A 24,997-nucleotide genomic window follows, 5' to 3' on the forward strand; every position below is an offset into this window, starting at 1 on the left:
AATCCACATTCTTTCGCCTCTTCAGCTGATGCCAAATCTGCTTCCAGATCTTATCCTGTACTGCTTGCACAAACTTCTCTGCCATACTTCCTCTTAACTTAACTACTCTGGCTTGGATATGTGCTGGGGAAAAAATATTTTTCATGTCTACATTTATGGAGAAAGGAGCATTTTGAGTACTGAAGATACTTTACTCTTTCCAAATGTCTCATTGGGCCAAATCCTGACACTTGCTGAGCACTAGCAACTACCATTAATTCCAGTTAGAAGCTTCATTTCAATCGAAGTTGCAGATGGTTAGAAGGATTAAGGATTCGTGCCACTATTTAAAAATAACACATATTGTGGTCCGATGTATTTCTTTTTATTTACATAATTTTAGACAGTCAACAGAACAGTAATCACCTGTTTAAACTGTAAAGGGGCAATTTCCAAATCCATTATCTTTGATTTATAGGATAATGTAGTGAGGATTGGTGTAGACACAGTAATAAAGAGCAATGAATGTATGTTTAAATCAGATTTGTTAAAAAAAAATTTTAGTATTTTAATATATTATAGAGAATGTAGTGGCAGGTCTGCAGTGTTATGTTTTTAATTATTGTAAGCCTTTGCTGTATGCTCTCTTTTTATAAAACCATCTTTGATGTACATTAGACCAATTGTACTGGCTTCTTCATAAAGTGTACTCTGTTATCACAAAGAAGATTGCTTTGATCTGCTTGGCAGTCTTAGAGTGTGGACACACATGTGTTGTTTGATAAATTACCTGAAGGGCAAGGAATTTTTCTGTCTTTTCATAATTATTCACTTTTTTAAATTAATACATGCCAAAATTCTGCAAAAAGAAAAATATGTGCACATGGAGAACAGAAATAGAGGTAGTGGCTGAAGGAACAGGGAGTGAAAGGATGAAGGGCAGTTCAAATGCTTTACTTCTTTAGTAATTCAGCTAAGAGGATAGCTACATAATTAGAGGCACTTCACTTCCTCTACCTTAAGATTTTTGAAATGTTGTTAGAGTGTAAACCTTTAAAATATAAATGGTATGCAGTACTGTTGTTCTTCCATGATATAACAAGTGAGCCTTAGAGGACCGTCTTTCTTAGGTTTGCAAATCAGGTTTTTGATGTCCTTAGCATTACCACCCAGGGTACATTTACCCAGGGATTAAAGACCAGCAGCACAGCTGCCACTGCTCCAGATCAGCTGACTCAAGCTGTTGGGCTAAAAATTGCTGTGAAGACATTCAGGTTCAGGCTAGAGACAGAGCTCTGAGACCCTGCAAGGGTGGGGGCTTGCTCAAAGCATGTACATCTACCTAAACTGTAAATTATACTGCCCTGTGCAGTCTAAACATACCCTAAATGACTTAGGCACCTAAGTCCCATTTTCAAAAGTGTCTTAGGAGCCTAAGTCTCATTGAAAGTCACTTTTAGTTACTTTTGAAAATTTTACCATAGGTCATCATAAACTTATCTATAAATGTCATTTTACTATTCCTCAAGGTTCAAGATGAGCCCAGGAAAACAGTGCCCTAATATACATTTCTACACCAGGTCACTTTTTAGTTATATTTGCTCCAATATTAATATCTAATCAGATTCTACGTTGATGTTGATAATAAACATGCTTTGCATTCAGATAGCACATTCCAGCCAATAATCTAAAATTCCTTTATAAACATTTAACTTATCCTGACAATATCTCTGTGAGGTAAATATGTGGAGTTAACTCCATTTTGCAGAGAGATTCAGTGATTTACCCATTGTAATACAGTATGTCAGTGGGAGAGTTGGAATAGACACTAGGATTTCTGACTCCCAGTTTACTCTTTGGGGGTCACAGCCTTTGCTGTGGCAGGATGCAGGCCCTAACCAGTGGTTAAGCAGTACTAAGGAGGAGGCTTTCAGAAATGCAGGAGGTTATTCATCGGATTTCTATGGAAATCTAAATTCAACTTTGGGAACTTTATGTAAACAGAAACTCAGAAAGGTCAAATATATTATTGCCTCGCTTTACAAGTTGCCTTTTGTAGCTGGAGACAATTTTTCTAAGAGTTACTTAGAGAAAAACTTCCGAGAGATCTTTCCATTTTGCAGTGGGTTGTAGAGTTATCATCTCAGTGTATTGTATACTAGGGTCTTGAAATTCCTAGTAAGTTTGGCATGTAGTTGAAAACCAAGTCATATTCCTGGGCCTGTGCTCCTAGTAGAACTCCCAGCACAAGACTGGCAAGAACTTCTGAAGTTAGCCCATTTTAGCTTTAGGGTGTAAGGTAACTAACCAACCTCACAGCAGTCCTGAGGGTAATTTGGTGTAACTTGCCCAAAGGAGAGGCTAGAAGAAGGCGTAACTTTAGATTCCCCTCTGAATTTGGCCCCTGGAAAGGAAGAATTCTAAAAAGAGGACACTTAAGATATCCAGAAGTCACAGTAATTAGACTTGAGATTCCAGTAATTCAAACCTCATCCATTCTGAACTGCTGCCAGTGACATTAGAGCCAAAGAGCATAGATCCATTTCTGACAGCAGTTTTTAGCATCCGAGAATGAGAAAGATAAGTAATTTTCTTTTTTATAATAACTGACAAATAAGTCACTTTGTCTTACCATTTGGACTTGCTTAGCATTTTATTCCCACACAGATGATATATAAGCTCCCCTTTAGAAATAGCGTATTTCTGATCCAACCAGAAGGAGGAGGTACCAGAAGTCTTGCAATAAGCCTTTTCTTGCAAGATTTTTATTTCAGATTTTCGGTTCAAAGAGGTTTGGATAAGATTCAAATAACTATCCAAACTTTTGAGTGATTATCCAGATTGAACCTCTCAATCTTTTTAGCATCATCTAATACTAATTTTCAACTGCTTATATTACATGCAATTTATTAAGTTCTAAAATTTCCTTGGTTAAATCTCTTCCATTTTATTCAAACATTAATTCATAAAAGCAGAGAAATTTCAGCAGATTTCTTTTCACAATAAAAATACTATTTTGCTTGTATTATAGGGCTATATTGTGATATTAGATACAGTAACTCAGCAGTTTGATGGTGTATTCATGCCAACAGTAGCTCTAGGAAGCATTGTGATGTAGACACACCTCTGAGTTTAAATTCCTCCAATGTTTCCTTCTTGCTCCAGGGATGGCAGTAGTAATTTCCTGTTGGTTAAACATAGCAATAAATTACCACACCTGGTGTTTTTTTTTTTTTTTTTAAACTGTGCCCATATATATCTCTGTGCATTGACAGTTAATTTTTAGTTATATTTACTTTAAATATAAACATTCAGTCAGGTTCCACATAGAATTTGCACTGGCTGGCAATTCAGAGGTGGAATTTAGTTTCTGCCCGTTCCTCTCCTGCTCTCCATCCACCTGCTTCAGGAAGGTTGCATAGCCCAGTTTACTCCTGAACGCCTGGTCTGACACTCTCAGTACCCCACAAGTCCAAAGCACAATCTAGCCCATAGATTTTAAATTCACTATGATAGCTACTGGATTAGTAATAATTGGTGAAAAATAACTTAAGAACCTTCATTTTAGTCCATTGTGCTGTTTTGTTTCATTCACAGCTTCTTTTAATGGTAGTGATAAATGTAGCATTTAACAGTAAGTAGTTGCAAATGCTGAAATAGTTGAATACAGTTAAAGCAGAGATCAAAAATCTCTTCCACTTTGGATCTCCTTTAAATCTCTTTATTCCTTCAGCTTTCAGTTTCTTCTCCAATCCAAGCACGAAGGATTGAGAAGAGCTAAATTTCCAGAATTCTTGGCATTTACTTGCAATAAGAGTAAATCTTTACGTATCTTGTATTGACAGTTAAGAAATCCCTCTTCTGATGAGAAACACTTTAAAGTCCTCTTGTTCTTTAATTTGGAAAGAAAGGAATTGTATTCACTGGTATGATCAACAGAAAGCTTCATTCTTGCAATGACATCTGCAGAGGCTAGGGTGACCAAACAGCAAGTGTGAAAAATCGGGACGGGGTGGGGGGTAATAGGCGCCTATATAAGACAAAGTCCAGAATATCGGGACTGTCCCTATAAAATCGGGACATCTGGACACCCTAGCAGAGGCACAGGGATTTTCCTTTCTTTGTGTGTGAGATTACAGGATTGGGGCCTAATAAATTATGTTTTATTCAATGACTTGTTGCAGGAGAATGCTTAACACTTGTCTTTGGAGTAATACTTCTGTTTATGCCATTCCTGAATCAATATCCTATTGCTGTTTCTTAGTTACAACACAAAGGTTATAGTTCATCCAATCCAATAGGAGGATATAAAAATGTAAATATTGGGGGATTTATTTCTTACATACTTATAATTTTAAGGGATTGCTATCTGTTATATTTAAATAATTATATGTTTCCTTTCACCAGGACCTAATGGAGCCATTGGCATTCAATCTTATCAGCAGTAAAGTTTCAGCATGCAAGCCCCCTGAGTTAAATGCAGATTTAACTGAAACTTTAGTTACAGTTAGTCACCTAGTAGAGAACCAAAATAAATCAGGCAATGTACTTATTGTTTAAAATAAACATAATGCCCTTTCCCATTTGTATTTCATTAAAAATCATAAAACTGGTAACACGAGTTCCAGAGAATATGTCTCAAGAAACCAGGCAGCCTAAGTGTGAAGTGGCAGATGCACATGTTGCGCAGATGTTGTGTTGACTTGTTAGTATCCTATGGAAAAGTGGTGTAATTGTAAGTATTTTTAGTATATGTAAATTCTGAGAAGTTGGCATTCTAATTACCAGGTTTCTTTTGAGTGAGCTGTTTATCTTTTGTGCTTTTGATTCCTGAAGTAAAAAATAATCAGGGTTAGAACCAAAATTGTCTCAATTGCTATAGTTTGTACAGGTCAGATAAATTTGGGTGTGTCTGCTGTATTGGTGTGTGTTGGCACAGAAGAAGATAATGTTGGGTATAGGGTTACCAGGTGTCCGGTTTTCGACCAGAACACCCAGTCGAAAAGGGTTCCTGGTGACTCCAGTCAGCATCACTGACCGGGCTGTTGACTGTCTGGTTGGCAGTGCTGCGCAGCGGGGTTGGCAGGCTCCCTGCTAGCCTCCGTATCGCACGGCTCCCGGAAGCAACGGTATGTCCCTGCTCCAGCTCCTATGTGGAGGGGCAACCAGGGGGCTCCACGCGCTGCCCTGTCCGCAGGCACTGCCCCTGCAGCTCCCATTGGCTGTGGTTCCCGGCCAATGGGAGTTGCGGGGGCAGCGTGCGGACCCCCTGGCTGTTCCTACACATAGGAGATGGAGGGGTTGAGGGGGGACATGTCACTACTTCCAGGAGCTGCTTGAGCTAAGCGCTGCCTGGAGCCTTCACCCCTGATGCCCCCCCAACCCTCTGCCACAGCCCTGATCCCCCTCCCGCACCCTGAACCCCTCATTTTTGGCCCCACCCCAGAGCCCTAACTTCCTTTCGCATCCCAACCCACTGCCTCAGGCTGGAGCCCCCTCCCGCACTCTGAACTCATTTCTGATACCAGCCCCTTGACCAGCCCAGTGAAAATGAGTGAGTGAGTGAGGGTGGGGAGAGTGAGCGACAGAGGGAGGGGGGATGGAGTGAGCAGGGGTGGGGCCTCAGCGAAAGGGTGGGGCATTGTCAGGGCCTTGGAGGAGGGGCGGGGAAAGGGTGTTTGCTTTTGTGCAAATAGAAAGTTGGCAATCCTAGTTGGGTAAAGAACAGTTTTGGGAGCGAGGGATTCAGGAGAGGGGCTAAATACACTCTTTTCATTATCCATGTGGAATTTACTGCAGTGACTGGAAATTGAGCAAATATAGTAAGTGGCAAAAATAATATCCCAGAAGCAGTGGGCATTAGAATGACAGTCTCTAATATATATTCAGAGTTTTGCCTTTCTCTTAGTTTGCATACAGCATGAGCCAAATCCTGAACCCCTACACAATTTTACTCAGGCAAAATGCTCTTTGAAGCACTGGATTCTCACCTTTGAGAAATGGGAGCTCTGAAGACTGGTGGTTTGGGATACAACATCTTTCATTAACTGGAGCTGTGAGGTGGTTTAAATCTACATTGATTGGCAGACCAGGGACTTATTGCCACTAGTTAATAGGTTGAATTTATTAATAAAGTTGCCATTGAATTGTTTATCTTCTGAGACTTGTGGGCTAGGACTTTATTTGCAAAAGGTTCCAAAAATGGTGCTTAATAAAGACTCTATTTCTTTTCTGAATGAGTAGAAACAAAGTGACTTAAAAATATGATCATTCAAGAAGTTCCAGTTCAGTCAGAGAAAGTAAAACATAGGGTGACAACAATGATAAAAGGAATGGAGGGCCTCACAAATGGTATAGACGGAGATTAACAAAATTTGGTTTATTTAACTTCGAGATTATTAAGAAGTAATTTGATGGAAGTGCTTAAACTAGCTAAGAGGTAGCGTAAAATTCACCTTGATATCCCTGATAATATCTTGTGCTTTAGGCAGGAATTGGATATTCTCACAGGGACAGATTCTCAGCTGAGGGGAAGGATTGCACGGTGCTGTTTAGAGCTCTCAGATCCATGCCACCCAGCCTTAGCATCAGTTAGAGCTGCAAGGGAGCAGTTCTGACTTATGCTACTGGCATAAATTTTCTCAGTCAAGACCTTTGCCACTGGACAATCAGGCCCACTTCATCCCACCCACAGAATGCCTCTGGCATGTCTACTTCCTCCCACTACCAGCAGTGGCTCCAGGCACCAGCGCTCCAAGTGCGTGCCTGGAGCGGCAAGCCGCGGGGACGCCCTGCCAGTCCCTGTGAGGGCGGCAGTTAGGCAGCCTTCGGTGGGTTGCCTACGGGAGGTCCGCCAGTCCCTCAAATTCTGTGGCAATTCGGCAGCAGGTACGCCGAAGCCACGGGACAGGGGACCTCCTGCAGGCATGCCACCGAAGGCAGCCTGCCTGCCGTGCTTGGGGTGGCAAAAAAGCTAGAGCTGCCCCTGCCACTACTCAGGGGTGAGAGGCAGCTGGGTGAAGGAGACATTTACGCTGGCAGAGAGTCTATACAAGGGGAATTCTCTGCTGGTAATTCCATGTGTCCTAAATCCATTTTGTGCCACTTACACAGCACAAAGTGGACTTAGAGGACTAGAGAATCTGACCCACAATGTAAAAGGTCATAGAAGATCTAAGACAGAGGAATAGTAGTTTCTTACAGATCTGGCTTACCATGTCCAGTGTGAAAAAAATAAGGCAAAATAAACTGAGAAATATAGAAAATTTCGTTTTGCTATAAAATATTTTCTGTCTGTAGCATCTATTTGAATAATGGAGAAGGAACAGAAATGATGAATGTTAAATATTTGCATTTGTATCAGCTCTTACACCAAAAATAGCTACTATACTGTACTGAAATTTGCTATGTAACAATCATTTTTCCTAGTATCCGCACAAACTCTAAAAATATGAATAAAATGGTGAAATAAATAAACAAATGTAAGCTTTATGGTCTACTGTATGAGAGATTCCAAAACTGGGAATTAAGTTAAATTATAAGGGAATATTTAAAAAGAATTAGGAATGGCTTTATTAAAAAAAGTAAACAAGCAAAATGGGTTCGCAATGAAGCTGATGAAGTCAAGTAGTATTAATATAGTCATGCAAAAATTAAATAACTGTATGTAATATTATGAATCCAAGAGATATTTGTTTCGCAGTAGGGAGTAATGACCATAGTTTTGAGAGTCGTGAATTTTGTTTTATTTATTTATTTATTTAGTTGTGTATCGTTCATTTTTAACTAAATGGGATCTGGTTGTGGGAGGGTTCTGGTGGTGGCGGTGACAGTTGTTGTTCGTTTTTTTTGTTTATTCTGTCTACAGCAAAAAATGTATATACGCATGCTGGAGTTGTAACCAAAATGCTTTAAACATGATGGGGGTAGGGCTTGTTTTTTGGCCATATTTTGCCACTACTGAAATAAACTAGATGAAATGTCTGCCTTGAATTAAGATTGTAAGAATTTTAGTCATAGTGTGATTTGTCATGGATGTAATTAGGATATCTTTTTATTTCTTTTCTTTTCACAAATGATAGTTTGGAAATAAAAATGGAATAATAGATATGACTCCAAATAGCCTTTGCTTGAACCCTGCAGAGTACACCCCTACATCTTCCAAATGTATTTTGTAATATTTGGAAAGGAAGAGGTTAAATCTTAAAGATCTGTTGCATGGTACTGTGCAATTTCATATTGATAAGATTTAAAGTCTTCATATTTTCTTTAACCCTAATGAAACTAGCATGTTGGCACATGACCAGTAGAAAAGTACCCCAAAAGCATAATTGTTTTCCCCTAGAAAAGCACCTAAAAAAATATGTTGTAAAAATCTAAGGGTTTAATAACTATTAGTGGAGACAAAGAGGATTTTCAAGGGCTTTTTTCAATAAAACCTTTATCTTATTTGATAATTATTTTTATTTATTTTTCCAAGTGTTTGAGAGTGGAGCCTCATGGGCCACAGCAATTTTAACCTGAGTGTTAAGTGCGAGTTTGGGCTCAATCCAGCTTTTTTATTTTTTTAAGGTCTACTTTACTTGATTATCTAAAACAGACCTTCTTGCCTCTGTTGTTTGGATTACATTTCTTTTGTCTCATACTAACCTTTGTGTAATGGTCTAAAGAAGATGAATATTCTAGCCAATGTCTCTATTAAATAGTATTACTTTCAACATTTGGACAATATTTTGTGGCTGTTGTTTGTCTGATCAATACTTTAAATAAATGTTACTGCACACTCTCACCAGCATAAGCATTATGTTGATAACTAAATGGAATGTTGTTAGTTTAAAGTTTCCAGTAATTTCATATAGAAATAAAGAATATCTTATAGTTTTCATATCTACATTGAAAAGAAAATGAACAATATTAGCCCTCAGCTACTTCTAAAAAAGTAGCTTTCTTTTCAAATTGTGCGAAGCTAGTGAAAATTCTGCATCATTCAGGTGCACAGTAGTACTATTTACTTTACACAGTAGTAAAGAAGGGCTAGATGGCGCTATGGTCTGGCCCGGTATGGCCATTCTTATGTTCATTTTCTTTGTGGGAAGGATTCAGACATTTCTGTGGCATCTTTGTGCAGGAGCTATCCCAGTCTTTTCTGTATTTTTAATTTATGTGATATCAAAGCAAGCGCTAGGCTTTGTTGTTTTTTTAAAAAATGTATCAGATCCACAGAAAAATAACTTTTTAGATGTTGCTTTTCAGATGTTAGTACTTTTAACTCAACTTAAATGTCTTTTATAGAAAAAATGTACTGTTGGTGATGCTTCACCAAATATACCTTTGGTGATAGTATGCTTGTGTGGTGTTCTTTTGACACATTCTGTCGCCCAGATTCTCTGCTTCATCAAAAATTTGCTTCGCACAGGTTCTGGTTACTGTGCCCCAGTTCTCTGCCCAGAATGTTGCACAAATGGGACCTGATCAAAATAATCAGTTGGAGTGCAGCGTACTCCAGCCATACCTGTTCCCCACCATGTGTCTGCGGCCAGGAGGTGTCATAGAAGCAAATCTTGTCAGTTTTAAACCATCAAGGGAATCCTTCGATGAAGTGGGTTCTAGCCCACAAAAGCTTATGCCCAAATAATTTGTTAGTCTGTAAGGTTCCACAAGGACTCCTCGTTGTTTTTGCTGATACAGACTAAGGGTATGTCTACATTACGAGAGTAGTTCGATTTTACTTAAATCGAATTAGTGGAACCGATATTACAAAGTCGAACGTGTGTATCCACACTAAGAACAGTAATTCGACTTTGTGAGTCCACACTAACGGGGCAAGCATCAACATTGGAAGCGGTTCACTGTGGGCAGCTATCCCACAGTTCCCGCAGTCCTCGCTGCCTATTGGAATTCTGGGTCGAGCCCCCAATGCCTGCTGGGGAAAAAAATGTGTCGAAGGTGGTTTTGGGTAACTGTCGTCATTCAACCGTCACTCCCGCCCTCCTTCCCTGAAAGTGCCGGCGGGCAATCAATTCGCACACATTTCTGGTGAGTGACAGCGCGGACGCCACAGCACTGCGAGCATGGAGCCCGCTACAACCATCGCTGCAGTTATGGCTGTTGTCAACACCTCGCACCTTATCATCCACCTTTTTCATAGGCAGATGCTGAGAAATTGGGCGAGGAGGCTACAGCAGCGCGGTCAGGACATTAAGTCTGAGAGTGGCACAGACCTCTCGCAAAGCATGGGACCCCGTGCTGTGAACATCGTGGTGGCAATGGGTCATGTTGATGCTGTGGAATGGCGATTCTGGGCCTGGGAAACAAGCACGGACTGGTGGGACCGCATAGTGCTGCAGGTCTGGGATGAATCACAGTGGCTGCGAAACTTTCGCATGCGTAAGGGAACTTTCCTGGAACTTTGTGAGTTGCTGTCCCCTGCCCTGAAGCGCAAGGACACCCGGATGCGAGCAGCCCTGACTGTCCAGAAGCGAGTGGCAATAGCCCTCTGAAAGCTTGCAACGCTAGACAGCTACCGGTCAGTCGCGAACCATTTTGGCGTGGGCAAATCTACCGTGGGGGTTGCTGTGATGCAAGTAGCCAACGCAATCGTTGAGCTACTGCTCTCAAAGGTAGTGACCCTGGGAAACGTGCAGGTCATCATAGATGGCTTCACCGCGATGGGATTCCCAAACTGAAGTGGGGCTATAGATGGAACTCACATCGCTATCCTGGGACCAGAGCACCGGGCCAGCCAGTACATTAGCAGAAAGGGCTACTTTTCAATGGTGCTGCAAGCACTGGTGGACCATAGGGGATGTTTTACTAACATCAACGTCGGATGGCCAGGCAAGGTTCATGACGCTCGTGTTTTCAGGAACTCTGGTCTGTTTAGACGGCTGCAGGAAGGTATTTACTTCCCGGACCACAAAATAACTGTTGGGGATGTGGAGATGCCTATAGTGATCCTCGGGGACCCAGCCTACCCACTAATGCCCTGGCTCATGAAGCCCTATACAGGCGCCCTGGACAGTGAAAAAGAACTCTTCAACTACCAGCTGAGCAAGTGCAGAATGGTGGTGGAGTGTGCTTTTGGACATCTCAAGGGGAGATGGAGAAGCTTACTGACTCGCTCTGATCTCAGCTTGCTGTGTGCTCCACAATTTCTGTGAGAGCAAGGGGGAGACATTTATGGCGGGGTGGGAGGTTGAGGCACATCGCCTGGCTGCTGATTACGCCCAGCCAGACAGCTGGGCGATTAGAAGAGCCCAGCGGAATGCGCTGTGCATCCGGGAGGCTTTGAAAGCTAGGTTCCACAGTGAGCAGGGTAACTGTGACTATTACGTTTGTTTAAAGAGAAGCTGAACCTGCCCCCGTTTCTTTACCCACTTAATTTTGACTATCCTCTCCAGTTACATATCCCCTTCACCCCGTTGCCCCCCTTCCAACACACCTTTAAAAATAAAATAAATGGAATTTTGTTCATTAACACCGTTTTCTTTATTAAGGGTTTCGTGGTAAAGGGTTGAAACTGGGACGCAGACTGTGGTGGGGAGCGGGTTTAGTGATGGAAAGGACGCTTCTAAACTCGAGGAATGACAGGCTCCTGCTCCTAGAGCGGTCCTCAGTGGTGGACAGGTTGTTTCAATGGAGCCTGCCACCCCTCCTTTTCGGAACTCTGTGTGTGGGGGCTATGTGACTTTGTGGCGGGGGAGGACGGTTACAGATCCCCTGCTGCGTGGCTCTGTCATCCAGGCTAAGGACCGCTGCATAAGATCTGTAACTGCCCTCCCCCGCCACAAACTCACATAGCCCCCCCACACAGAACATGAAAACCACCTCCCAGACTGACCAGGGTGCCTAGTGACTGCAATGTGTGTGTGACCTGCTGCTGAACCTGCCCCCGTGTCTGTACCCTGGTAAAGGTGACTGTCCTCTCCAATTACCAACCCCCTTTCCCCCTTCAAACACACTCTCCTCTAAAAGAACACGACGGAAACAGTAATGAACAGTAACGTATTTTTTATTAACAACTACACAGTTAGGGGATGACACTGGGACGGGGGCTTGGGTGAGGTGCTTTTGGAGTGAAGGAAAGCACTTATCAAAACTTTGGGAATGAGAGCCGTCTGGTACTTGAGCAGTCTGCAGGGGTGGAGTGACTGTTTTCACGGCCCCTGCCGCCCCTCCTTCTTGGGACTTTGGGTGAGGGGGGGATGGGACTTTGTGGCGGGGGAGGGCGGTTAAAGATAGACTGCAGCGGGGCTCTGTCCTCCTGCCTCCGGTCCTACAGAACATCTACAAGGCGCCGGAGCGTGTCCGTTTGCTCCCTCATTAGTCCAAGGAGCGTTTGAGTCACCTGCTGGTCTTCCTGCCGCCACCTGTCCTCCCATTTGCTGTGTGATCGCTGGTATTGCGACATGTTCTCCCTCCACTGGGTCTGCTGTGCCGCCTCAGCTCGGGAGCAGCCCATAAGTTGGGAGAACATCTCGTCCTGTGTCCTTCTCTTTCGGCGCCTAATCTGCGCCAGTCTCTGGGAGGGGGATGCCGGGGTAGGTCTGGAGACACTCGCAGCTGTGGGATGGGAAAAAGGGAGTGAATTCCTCACAAAGATACATTTTTGTGAACAATGAACATAGTCTTTCTCTGTGAACAAGAGCATGCACAGCACCTATCACATGCGCACTCAGGACAAGGTCGAATTTTCAGCCTTCGCATTCAGTGCCTGGGGTCTTGGAGTACAGATCACACAAGCAGGGCAGGACAGCGGAATTCGGCTAGCAGGCGGACATGGTAAGCCGTAGACTTTTGACTGCTGAAAGCTTAATTTATAGCAGTGCCCTCCTTTCACGTTCAAAGCAGTGCGCCTAGCATTGGCCAGTTCCTGCTGCTGGCAATCCGGCCAGCATGAACTCTGTCCCTGTCCCACCCCCCTCGCGGCTGTCCCCGGGAAAGATCCCTGTATGCTGCCCCTGTCCCACCTCCACCGCGTGGCTGTAAACTGCCGGTTACAGTAATGTAAAGGAACAGGCAATCAGTCCCAGTACTAACATTCCCCTAATTTAAAGCAGGTCATCATGAGTGATATCACTCTGATGAGGATCTCGGACACAGAGAAAGACCACATGCTGCGTGAATGCTAGCAAAAACCAGGGCCATATGCGGCCATGCTGTGCGAGGCACTGTTCCCAGAGTACTTGCTGCTAGCCTGGCGCGGAAAAGTTTTCTACCATGGAGGACGCAATAAGGCCGCTCTCCCCAGAAACATAATGCAAAGCCTTTCAAATTACCTCCAGGAGAGTTTCATGGAGATGTCCCAGGAGGATTTCTGCTCTATCCCCGAACATATTGACAGAATTTTCCAGTAGCTACACTGTCAAGGACTAAAAAGTAGAGCGCCTAGGGCAAAGTAATCATGCAAAACCGGACATTTTGAGATACTTTTGCAGTAGTTGCACTGGCAAGGACTAAAAAGTAAAGCGCCTAGGGCAAAGTAGTCATGAAAAACCCATTGTTAATATTCCATTCCTGTTCTGATCAAAATAAATGTTTACATGTTTAAAACACTTACCGACTGATCCTTCCCCTGATTCAGGGTCAGGGTTAATGCCTTGGGAGGGTTGGTAAGGGATCTCCGTGAGGGTGATGAAGAGATCCTGGCTGTTGGGGAAATCAGCGTTGTATGTGCTGTCGACTGCCTCGTCCTCCTCATCTCCTTCCTCATCTTCCCCGTCCGCGAACATCTTCGAGGAAGCAGCCATCGACAATACCCTATCGTCAGAGTCCACGGTCACTGGCGGGGTAGTGGTGGCGGCTGCACCTAGAATGGAATGCAGTGCCTCTTAGAAATGGCATGTCTGGGGCTGGGATCCGGAGCGTCCATTTGCCGCTTTGGTCTTCTGGTAGCCTTGTCTCAGGTCCTTGATTTTCACGTGGCACAGCGTTGCATCCCGGCTGTATCCTCTCTCCGTCATGGCTTGGGAGATCTTCTCGTAGATCTTCGCATTCCGTTTTTTCAGTCGCAGCTCCGAAAGCACAGACTCATCGCCCCACACAGCGATCAGATCCAAGACTTCCCGATCAGTCCATGCTGGGGCCCTCTTTCTATTCTGAGATTACATGGTTACCTCTGCTGGAGAGCTCTGCATCGTTGCCAGTGCTGCTGAGCTTGCCACGATGTCCAAACAGGAAATGAGATTCAAACTGCCCAGACAGGAAAAGGAATTCAAATTTTCCTGGGGCTTTTCCTGTGTGGCTGGTCAAAGCATCCGAGCTCGGACTGCTGTCCAGAGCTTCAACAGAGTGGTGCACTGTGGGATAGCTCCCGGAGCTATTAGCATCGAATTCCATCCACACCTACCCTAATTCGACATGGCCATGTCTAATTTAGCGCTCTCTCCTCGTCGGGGAGGAGTACAGAAATCGATTTAAAGAGACCTCTATGTCGAACTAAATAGCTTCGTTGTGTGGACGGGTGCAGGGTTAATTCGATCTAACGCTGCTAAATTCGACATAACCTCCTAGTGTAGACCAGGCCTAACACAGCTACCACTCTGAAACCTCCGTAGAAGAGATATTCCGAGTAAGAGTTCATTTCCTGGATATTTTTGCTAAAATGAGTAGCATGATGTTGATACTCCAGTTGTCATCTTTAGAGTTGACTCATCAGCTGGAACCCTCTTATCTTTCCTAAGTCAGCCTTGTGACAGTATATCAAATCTCATTAGGAACCATTTGTTTAAATAGTAAAAGTAACTGAGCTCTTGCAGTTCATGAATTTCAGAATCATGCAGTTGCAACAAGATTTTTACCCAGTAAAGTACTACATGAAAGGCAGATGATAGGTGAAATCATTACCCATTGAAGTCAATGGCAAAACTCTCATGGACTTCCATAAGGTCAGGATTTCACCGTAATACTGCATTGTCTCTTGTAGTAGATATTACATTTTTACAGACTGCACAATAACTACCATATTTACCATTTCCTTTTCTATATTTTTCTACCCAATTGCAGCCTATTTTCAAAATCAGGTAATGTTTCATCATCTTAGAGGGTTTTTAATGGGTCTGATAAAAAGGCTAAGCACGGTAATTTGTGCTAGAGATCTTGGCAGGAGAAAATACAAGCATTTTTTCAAAATCTGATTAGTCTGGGATAGTTATAGCACAATTTGGAGTGAATTTCACACTTATTTAAAGTATGCCAAGAATATGCATACACATAGTTTTTCCTCTTTTTTCAATAACATTTACATTGAAGTGATAGTGGCACTATATCTATGTAATAATATCAAAGAGATACAAAGCCATTCAGTAGGCATAAATCCATTATGTTTATTTTCAAAGAATTTATATTTCCCATTTCTTTTCAAGTGAATTTCAACACATTATTAGTGTCTCAGGGTCTTTCTGCATCATCACTTTTGTGTTGTACAGTATAGTTATGTTATAGTCATACTATTTTTTTTAAAGTTTCCATTTATACACTTTTTTTACTAAGTAGATATAAGACTTTTTTCATTGAGAAACTCCAAACTGTGTTCAGATTTTTTATTCGTTAAAACTTTAAAAAAACATTTTTGAAATCCCAGTTGAGTCAGCCTCTCCTTCCAAAAAACCACAAAGACCTGCACTCTCTAATACCTTTGTAAAGTGATCTATGTGACCATGGCTTAAATACAGGCAAAAGTAAACTGTAAAATATGGAAAGGATATAAGATAATTTAAGAGGGAAATTTATGACTAAGCATCTTTTTCAAATGGGTCTGAGTAATATGGTGAAATTGAGTCCATTACATGAGCTAATCTTAGGTAAACATGTGCACAAAGCCAATGAGCCAAATTTATCTCTTGTATAATGTCATTTGTTTCAGTTGTTTCATTTCAGGAATGAATCCGACCCATTGTAACAGTGCCCTGAAATTGTATTGGTATTTTTTATTACAGAATAGTCTGAATCTAATAGACTAAAAATCAAAACACTTTTGATGTCTAAATAATATAGGATCTCTGTCCTTTTAGGTGGAAAAACTGTTGCCCATGTGTTTTTCTCCATGTGGTTCTCAGCAGTTTGCTGTGTTGTACTACAAGTTCAAACTACTATTTATCTGCTACAGAAAGGAAGTTCCTTTTAGTGTAGAAAGGCAACTTTACGTTTTCTTTGTTTTACCATTATAAATGAGGAAAGCCCTGATACCTCCATGTCTTTTGTATGGCCACAGAAGCAATGGAACTTCTGCAGTTCCAGTGCTGGGATACAGTATTGTAGGGTGTGAACAAAGGTTTTAGGCCATGTTAAGTCCTCACAGATCTACCCAAGAGGGCTAGCTCCAGTGTAAAGCCGTGGGGCTACTATATTTCACACCCAACTAATAATGGACCCTTCCAGCCTTTCCAACAGCTTTTTGTAGTACAACAGCTGTTGACTGCAGGACATAGAGATGTGCTGGACACCTGTCATGCACTAGAAGCAGGGGATGATGTAAGGAGTCACTATGCCAGTCTTCTACCACCAGATAATTCCCGCAGTTTGGGGCAATTCTTTACTTGCCACTGAAGTTAGTTTTAATTCTGATTTGTGTCATTAGACAGTGCAAAGCAACCATAAACACGGCTGAGGAACTGGCCCAGGATGAGTTCACCCATCCTGCACATCATAGAGCCTATCTTTACTTAAGCTCCCTGCAGATTCCTATGGAGCAGGGTGTGGATGGTGGGGAAAGAGCAGGGATGAAATTAGCATCAGTCGTTGACCCTAAGGGTATGTCTACACAACTAGACACTCCAGGCTGGTCCATGCTGGCCAATTTGGGCTTACAGGGCTCGGGTTGCGAATCTGTTTCATTGCTGTGTAGACTTCCAGGCTCAGGCCCAGGCTCTAGGACAGGGGTGAGCAAACTATGGCCCGTGGGTCACAACCAGCCCACCAGCCAATTTAATCTGGCTCTTGAGCTCCCGCTGGGGAGTGGGGTCTGGAGCTTGCCCTGCTCCGTGCTTCAGTCGGGCAGCGGGGTCGGCGGCCGCTCTGTGCGCGCCTGCCACGTCACTGCGCAGCTCCTGGAAGCAGCGTCATGTCCCCTCTCCGGCCCCTACATTTAGGGGGCAGCCAGGGGGTTCCTCACGCTGCCCCCGCCCCAAGCACCGCCCCCGCAGCTCTTACTGGCCGGGAACTGTGGCCAATGGGAGCTGCAGGGGTGGCGCCTGCAGACAGGGCACCATGCAGATCCGCTTGGCCTGTCTGCAGGCCCCGCCAGCATGCAGAACCTCCATGTAGGACCAGGATGGGGGACATGCGCTGCTTCCAGGAGCTGCTTGAGGTAAACGCCGCCCGGATCCTGCACCCCTGAGGCACCCTCCCCCACACACACACACACCTCAACCCCCTGACCCAGCCCTGATCCCCTCCCGCCCTCCGAATCCCTCGATTCAAGCTTGGAGCACCCTCCTGCACCCCAAACCCCTCAGCCCCAGCCCCACCCCAGAGCCTGCATCCCCAGCCAGAGCCTGACCTCTCCCCCCCCTCCCCCCAACACCTTACCCCAGCCCTGAGCCCCCTCCCACAGCCTGAACTCCTCATTTCTGGCCCCACTCCAGAGCCCGCACGCCCAGTCAGAGCCCTCACTCCCTCCTGCACCCCAGCCCCAATTTTGTGAGCATTCATGCCCCATCATACAATTTCCATACCCAGATGTGGCCCTAAGGCCAAAAAGTTGGCCCACCCCTGCTCTAGGAGCCTGCGAGGTGGGAGGGTCCCAGAGGCTTCTGCCCAAGCTCAGAAGTCTACACAACAGTGAACCAGCCCTGCAGCCCAAGCCCCGCAAGCCAGAGTGAGTTAGCAAGAGCTAGCCACGGGTGTCTAGTTGCTGTGTAGACATACCCTTAGAAAGCAAGATCATAAGAGTACTAGGGGCATTTGTTTATGTGCATTTTGGTCATGCTCATCATCACAGTATCTGAGCATATCACACATTAATTAATTGATCCCTACAACACCCTTGGGAAGTAAGGAAGTACTGTATAACTAATCCCATTTTACAGATGGGGAACCAAGACACAGAGTCATTAAATAGTTTGTACAAGCTCAAGGTGCTAAATGTGGCCTGGAAGATCCAAGAAAAGACTCAGACCTCCTGAGTCCCAGTCCAGTATTCCTGGACTGCTGTGGTGGCCATGGAATGGCTCTACCGCTTTTTTGAGGCCTTGGAGGGGACTGTTCCTTCTCTCTCCCCACAGAACACTTGGTCAAGCTGATATGCAAATGTACATTGTGGAAGTAGGGTTTAGCACAATATGGCTTTACATTTGGGGAGGCATGGGAACTCCAGTAGTATGCAATACAGCAAAATCCTGTTTGAACTTATAGGCAGAATTCTATTCCAATGGTGCTAAACTTGTACCTCATGCAAAGCTTTCACACCTGAGGTTAAAAGTATGTGCCAGAGCTGAATTAATTTTGAAAATCCATAAATAATGTTCATTGCTGTATAAAGAGAGTTTCTGGCATTAGTGAGTCTGAATTAGTGTTTCACATCAGATTAGAAAAATATAGTGAAGTTTCCTGCCTTCTTTTGTGTTTTTCATATGATATACAGTAGTCGGCCAAAAAATATATATATAAAACAAAAAAATCCCTGGCTCAGTGGGCAACATAGATCTGTGATTTTTTTCATGTCAGAGTTCTGCTTTAATGTTTGTGCTGAATTAAGTCTTCATCATTACCTTGATGCATTGACTTGTCAGTAATTTGTGTGAAGGCAAATAAAGTTTTGCTGGCTCATGTATACATGACTGTTGTTATGGTCAGTTTCTGTCCAGTTCTGTTTTTAATGCAATAATTTTAAGCTTTTGAATCGCTCACTCTTTTGGAACATAAATAATATTAGATACTCACCTTTTGCATAATTTTAACCACTGGGTTATTTTGTTGATAAAATTTCAGAATTAGAGCAAGCTTGTAGCTTGATAGTATTGAAGAGCGTGCCAAAGTGTAACGTCTAGATAATGCCAGTGAAACCCCTGAGCTGGAATACTTGAACAACACTTGCATCATTTTCCTGTTAGGTTTTACCAGTACTTGGCATCCAATTTGTAAATGTGTTTCCTGAAAATAAAGTGAACCTTGATTATTTGCGGTACACTAACTATCAAAATAAATTTCTTGCCAGTGCCTTGAGTCATCATCTTAACGTCTTTCCATTGTTAGGAAGCTTTGCTTCATCATTTCATTTTATTTCCAAAAACATCAGTAATATATCTTTCAGTTAGACTGTACTGTACTTTTTAGATATTTCCTATAAGCAAATATTTTAATTCCAGTGGAAACCTAGATATAACTCTTGTGTTGGGAGAGAGGCTGAGCATTTACTTTGTTACTAAGTGAGACTGTTTTAAGCAGAAATTTTATTTTTCAGCATAGCGCAAGAAAAAAAAAAACTTCCAAAACTCTGTAAAATAATCCCCAAATAGCCACTTTATGGGGAAGAGCCCATTTCACAGAGAGAAAGGTATAAATTGTATATGAATACCACAATTCAATCAAATGTGCATGTGCACAAAAGTAGACATAAAAAAACAAAATGGAAAGGCTGTTGGCATTGTAAATTCAACGAACAGTGAATGGAAATGTGTAGTTTAGGATTAAAATTCCAAAATGTAGACAAAGTTGAAATCCTGTTATAATTAACATTGTTTAGATATTGGAAAAGGTCAGAATCTCATTGTTTTTATTGCATTTCTTGGCCTTCATCCACCCCCCAGCTTAGTCACAGGGCACAAATTGTATCAGCATATGTAGCAAGGGGATTTCCAGACACTGGGAGAAGGCAGACATTTTGCAATTCCACCCTAATCAGCAGTTCTAACAGGCTTGAACTTTAAATTGGAGATGGAGTCCATGCAGGATGTGCTGATTCAGGGATCTTGACAGTGTTCTCTCCCTGACCAGCCACATACACTTTTGGGGTTTGCTGGCCAGCTCTGGGATCTTAGGCACAGCAGGGGGTTGTTGAGGTTCCCTGGGCGAAAAGGTACTCAAACCACTGCTTCATTACTTGTGCTCCATTACTGTGACAGTACGATCTTCTGATTATCTGGAAATATATTTATTTGTATATATTTATTTCAGTTTATACCATGTGCCAGTTCATTTTTATTAGAGCTAAACTTTCCAAACTCAGTTGACTAAAGGCAGATATCTAAATCCGTATTTAGGTACTGGAAGTGGCTTAAATATCAGAGGTGCTTATTACTAACCACAGAGTTATTAACAGGAAAAAATGGATGATGTTGAGCAGTCCCTACTTAACATTCTTACCAAGGTTAAAGAGTTAGACAAATACTAACTCAGACAAAGGGACAAGCAACCTGCCAGAGCAACTCAGATACTAACAAAGTGTGATAAGCTTTTGCAATAAGGCATCCTGATTAAACTGGTTTTGAGATTTCAGTCTGAGAAACAGGATTATTGGTCAGGTATTTCACTGGTTAATGCCAGTGGATCCAGTTGTACCGCACAATTCATGCATGAGTCACAACCCTCTTGCATGGAAGAAGACTCTGTCTCCTGCCTTGGTGACCATATTCGTCACGTTCTGTGGTTCTGGATGTCACAGTTTCGGAGTAACTGCACCTGTATCCTGCCCCCTCCGTGGTCCGCTCCAAGAGTGTCCATATCTCCAGCTATCACCTCTCTCTAGGTAGGGATCCTTGTCCCACTCACTTTTGACCGGGGGGTTTAAGGCTGCACAGCCCCTTACCTTAAACTGTGATATGCCCAGCAAGCCAGTCTGTCTAAAGGCCTGTGCTCAGGATAAAAGCATTACAGAGAAAATATAATAAAAACAATAAAGGTTTAAACACATGCTAACCATACCAGAGGGCACCGGTCAGTCTTATGGGTCCCTAATAGTTTAAAGTCTTTCCAACCCTTCCATAAGGGTTGGGGCCTCTCTTGGATAAAAGTCCTGTCCAGATCTTCTTGCTGGACCAGAATGAAGGCCTTGAGTCTATTTAAACCCAGCCTTTGCCAAAAGCCCTTTCTTTGTCAACTGGTCTCTATAGAATCCAGTTTGAACCAGTACATGCAAGCCTTCCCTGGAGATGGTATCTCTCTGGAGGTGGTTACAACCTGAATAATTCACCTTAATCACCCCTCACTATTATTAGTCCCTGGTGGAGCAGTGGCAACAGCCCATCTCACCTCCCCGGAGTTGCTTACAATCCTTAGCCCACAATGAAACATAATACATACATTTAATACAGTATGGTCCCCAAAGATATTGCATGCAGTTGCAAGATCTGTAGGGAGCCTGGAGTAAGTGTGGGTATGTGCCAGTGGAGGTTAACATTATCCTTCAACACACCTGAACATATTAGACCAGGGGTGGGCAAACCTTTTGGCCCAAGGGCCACATCTGGGTATGGAAATTGTATGGCGGGCCATACATGCTCACAAAATTGGTGGTTGGGTGCAGGAGGGCTTGAGGGCTCTGACTGTGGGTGTGGGCTCTGGGGTGGGGCCAAAAATGAGTTCAGGGTGCAGAAGGGGGCTCCGGGCTGGGGCAGGTGGTTGGGGAGGCGGGGAGAGAGAGGTCTCCAACTGGGGATGCGGGCTCTGGGATGGGGATGAGGTGGGTTCAGGAGAGTACTCTGGGCTGGGACCAAGGGGTTTGGAGGACGGGAGAGTGCTCTGGGGTGGGTCGGGTTTGGGGCGTGGGAGGGGGTCAGGGGTGCAAGTTCTGGGCGGCGCTTACCTCAAGCAGCTCCCAGAAGCAGCGGCATGTCCCCTCTCCGGCTTCTACTTGGAGGCGCGGCCAGGTGGCTCTGCTCACTGCCCTGTCCGCAGGTGCCGCCCCTGCAGCACCATGGCCATGGTTCCCAGCCAATGGGAACTGCGGGGGTGGCGCTTGGGCAGGGGCAGCGTGTGAAGCCCCCTGGCTGCCCCTACGCATAGGAGCTGGAGTGGAGACATGCCCCTGCTTCTGGGAGCCATGGCCCCTGCAGAGTGGGGCAAGCCCCCAACCCCACTCCGCAGCGGGAGCTCAATTCAACATCTGAAGGATTAAAATGTCTGAAGGGCCAGATGCGGCCCCTGGGCCATAGTTTGCCCACCCTTGTATTAGACTAAAAAGATAATACAGCCCCAAACTGTAATACATTTATTTCCACTGGGTTTCTAAGGCTTCCATTGACTGCAGAAGCCCTTGAAGCACAATTCCAATAGAACTGTGCTGTAATGGGAGGTACAGAACCAGTGTGGAACCTCCAGGCAAAGGGCTGTGGCCCACTTTTGATCCTCTAGGATCCACAAGGTATGTGAGCGTGTCCCATGACTTGTTCCATAATAGGGCAGGCCTCATGATGATGATGCAATCTGGGACAATTCCTCAGGAAAAAAACTTTACAGGGAGTTTTTCCTCTTAACACCACTCTTGTGGGTTTTTCTGTGAGAGAGCGTGGTCAAATCCAATGTTGTTTGTGATTTCTCTTTAAATGGTAGAGGTTGCTGTCATATTGATCAGGAATGGCACTACAAAGTTTTTCTGATGAGCGTGGGGAGGATTAGGAAGCAGCAAAATATTGCCATTTGAACATCTCTATGATTAGTCCTGCTCTGGTGCAATTATGCTGCACTATATCATATGGTGAAATCATAGATTATAAATGTGACACTGGTCTGATCTAAGTCTTACATGTGATATTACTAACATAAGGTGAATCAAATTCAGATCATGATCTCAAGTCTATGGATAATTGGCCACTCACGCATCTCTAATATTTTTACTATATCTCAAGTGCTATTGCCCTTCCTCCTGCTTCCTTATTTCTCCTCTTCCCACATCATTGTTTATTGGAGGGCTTCTCCGTCTGATAATGAGTCTTCTATAAGGTATTGTGGTCCTGTTCTTCCATAAATTATGTTAGTATATCACCCTAATCTTTGATTTGGATGTTTCTACCTTATTAGTATATTTGCTTAATAACTCCTTCATATTAGCAACTCTTTCTCATGTGCTGATGTGATGTTACCTATTACTTTCAAATTGTTTCATTCTGCTCCCACTAGAGTCCCAGGTTTCTCTTTGTCAACTTGTATGAATCAAAATGGAAGCCTCAATCTTGACTCATGATTCGCTCTCCCACTAATTTCACCTGCCTCTGTCAATGAGAGAGTGATAAAGTTCATACCGTACCTTTTCCAGAAAGAAACTGAAGCAGTCACTTTTCAATGTATTTTAAAACAAGATATTTCATAGAATGTATCAGGGTGGTAGCCGTGTTAGTCTGAATCTGTAAAAAGCAACAGAGGGTCCTGTGGCACCTTTAAGACTAACAGAAGTATTGGGAGCATAAGCTTTCGTGGGTAAGAACCTCACTTCTTCAGATGCAAGTAATGGAAATTTCCAGAGGCAGGTATAAATCAGTATGGAGATAATGAGGTTAGTTCAATCAGGGAGAGTGAGGTGCTCTGCTAGCAGTTGAGGTGTGAACATCAAGGGAGGAGAAACTGCTTCTGTAGTTGGATAGCCATTCACAGTCTTTGTTTAATCCTGATCTGATGGTGTCAAATTTCCAAATGAACTGGAGCTCAGCAGTTTCTCTTTGGAGTCTGGTCCTGAAGTTTTTTTGCTGTAAGATGGCTACCTTTACATCTGCTATTGTGTGGCCAGGGAGGTTGAAGTGTTCTCCTACAGGTTTTTGTATATTGCCATTCCTGATATCTGACTTGTGTCCATTTATCCTCTTGCGTAGTGACTGTCCAGTTTGGCCAATGTACATAGCAGAGGGGCATTGCTGTCACATGATGGCATATGACGGCAGAGGGGCATTGCTGGCACATGATGGCTTATCATAGAATGTAGGTTGTGAAAGAGAGCACCTATAAAACTAAAAGGATGTTAAACATTTAACTTCCCCATTGTATCCCATCTAAAAGTCTCATAAAGTTCATCTAGCTCAGAAATAAAAAGGAAAATAAATGTTTAAGGCAATGAAAAATCTTATCTGTATATTTCCCTTGTCTGTATATTTCCCTTGGTTGGGTCTCTTTCTTATAGTCAGCATGTGTTTTCACAGTGAAGTGTACCTCTTTCCGGCACGCCAACTGGAAACATGTACCTTCTGGTCTCTGGGACCCAATTGACATAAGACAATCTCCCAGTCAGCTTCTCAGATGATGGAGTATAACACTCGCAAAATACATAGATACTGTATAGGGAAGATTCAAAAGCACACATGAGAGTTATGTGCCTATGAGAGTCAATGAGAGATGGGGACATAACGGCCTTTTGTGCCTTTGAAAATCTCCCGTTTTTTCATTAATATGCATCCCGTCTAGGTATCAGCCATTTCCACTTATGTAAATGCACATTGACTGTTTGTTTTTTAGCCCTTCTATTTATTAGATCCCTGGCATTTGTGTAAAATTTTCTCCATAGGGATCTGCGTGTTGGTCTGGGTTGGGCGCCTCATTGACTGAGTGCCCAGATTCATCCCTGATGGAAGTTCGTCAAAATCAATTGAGTTACACCAAGGATCAATTTGGCCCAACTACTATAATAATAAAATGCAGAAAGTTAACTTGAATGTGTTGCACTTCCTGCATAAGCAAGACTCCAGGTATTCCTCAGCAAGTTGCACTTAAATCTCCAGCAAAGTTCCTGGATTCTTCTGCACTCTGGTGCAGCAGATTGGACATTTTGTAGCAGTTTCTTTAAAACTTAAAAAAAAAAAAGATATTTTTAATTAATGAAAGCTAAAAATAGTGCAATCAGTACAGTAGTCCCTATGTTCTTTATTTTGTTATTATATTAATTCATTTTATGCTATCCCCACATTTTCAGTTTTCTTCAGGCCAAAGATGTTTGTACTGACAACTGATAGCTGCATCATAGAAATTGTCAGAGGGAAAGCTGAAGGTTTTGGCAACTGAGTAGAGGGCTCTGTCATGGCTTTTGTCATCTAAAGAGGCTTTGAAGGCAGGTAGGGATTGTGAGATACTGCTAAAATATTGGGGCTGTCTGCAGATTCAA

The 24,997-nt window shown here is 43.3% G+C and overlaps 1 protein-coding gene across 16 annotated transcripts in view; it reads left to right on the plus strand.

Annotated features, from left to right (window-relative positions):
* The window catches only part of VPS13B (vacuolar protein sorting 13 homolog B), a 943,390-nt gene that overhangs the window by 689,774 nt on the left and 228,619 nt on the right, over positions 1–24,997 (plus strand). The window contains exon 34 of one of the 16 annotated variants that reach the window (XM_042845071.2): positions 1–23,232. The exons of the other annotated variants lie outside the window; for them this stretch is intronic. Within the exon in view, the coding sequence (XP_042701005.1) occupies positions 1–102 (102 nt within the window). The 3' untranslated portion in view covers positions 103–23,232. Of the gene's footprint in view, positions 23,233–24,997 lie in introns of those variants that run through there. 16 annotated transcript variants of the gene reach the window in all.

Source organism: Chrysemys picta, chromosome 2 (assembly GCF_011386835.1).
Source record: "Chrysemys picta bellii isolate R12L10 chromosome 2, ASM1138683v2, whole genome shotgun sequence".
Lineage (NCBI taxonomy): Eukaryota > Metazoa > Chordata > Testudines > Emydidae > Chrysemys > Chrysemys picta.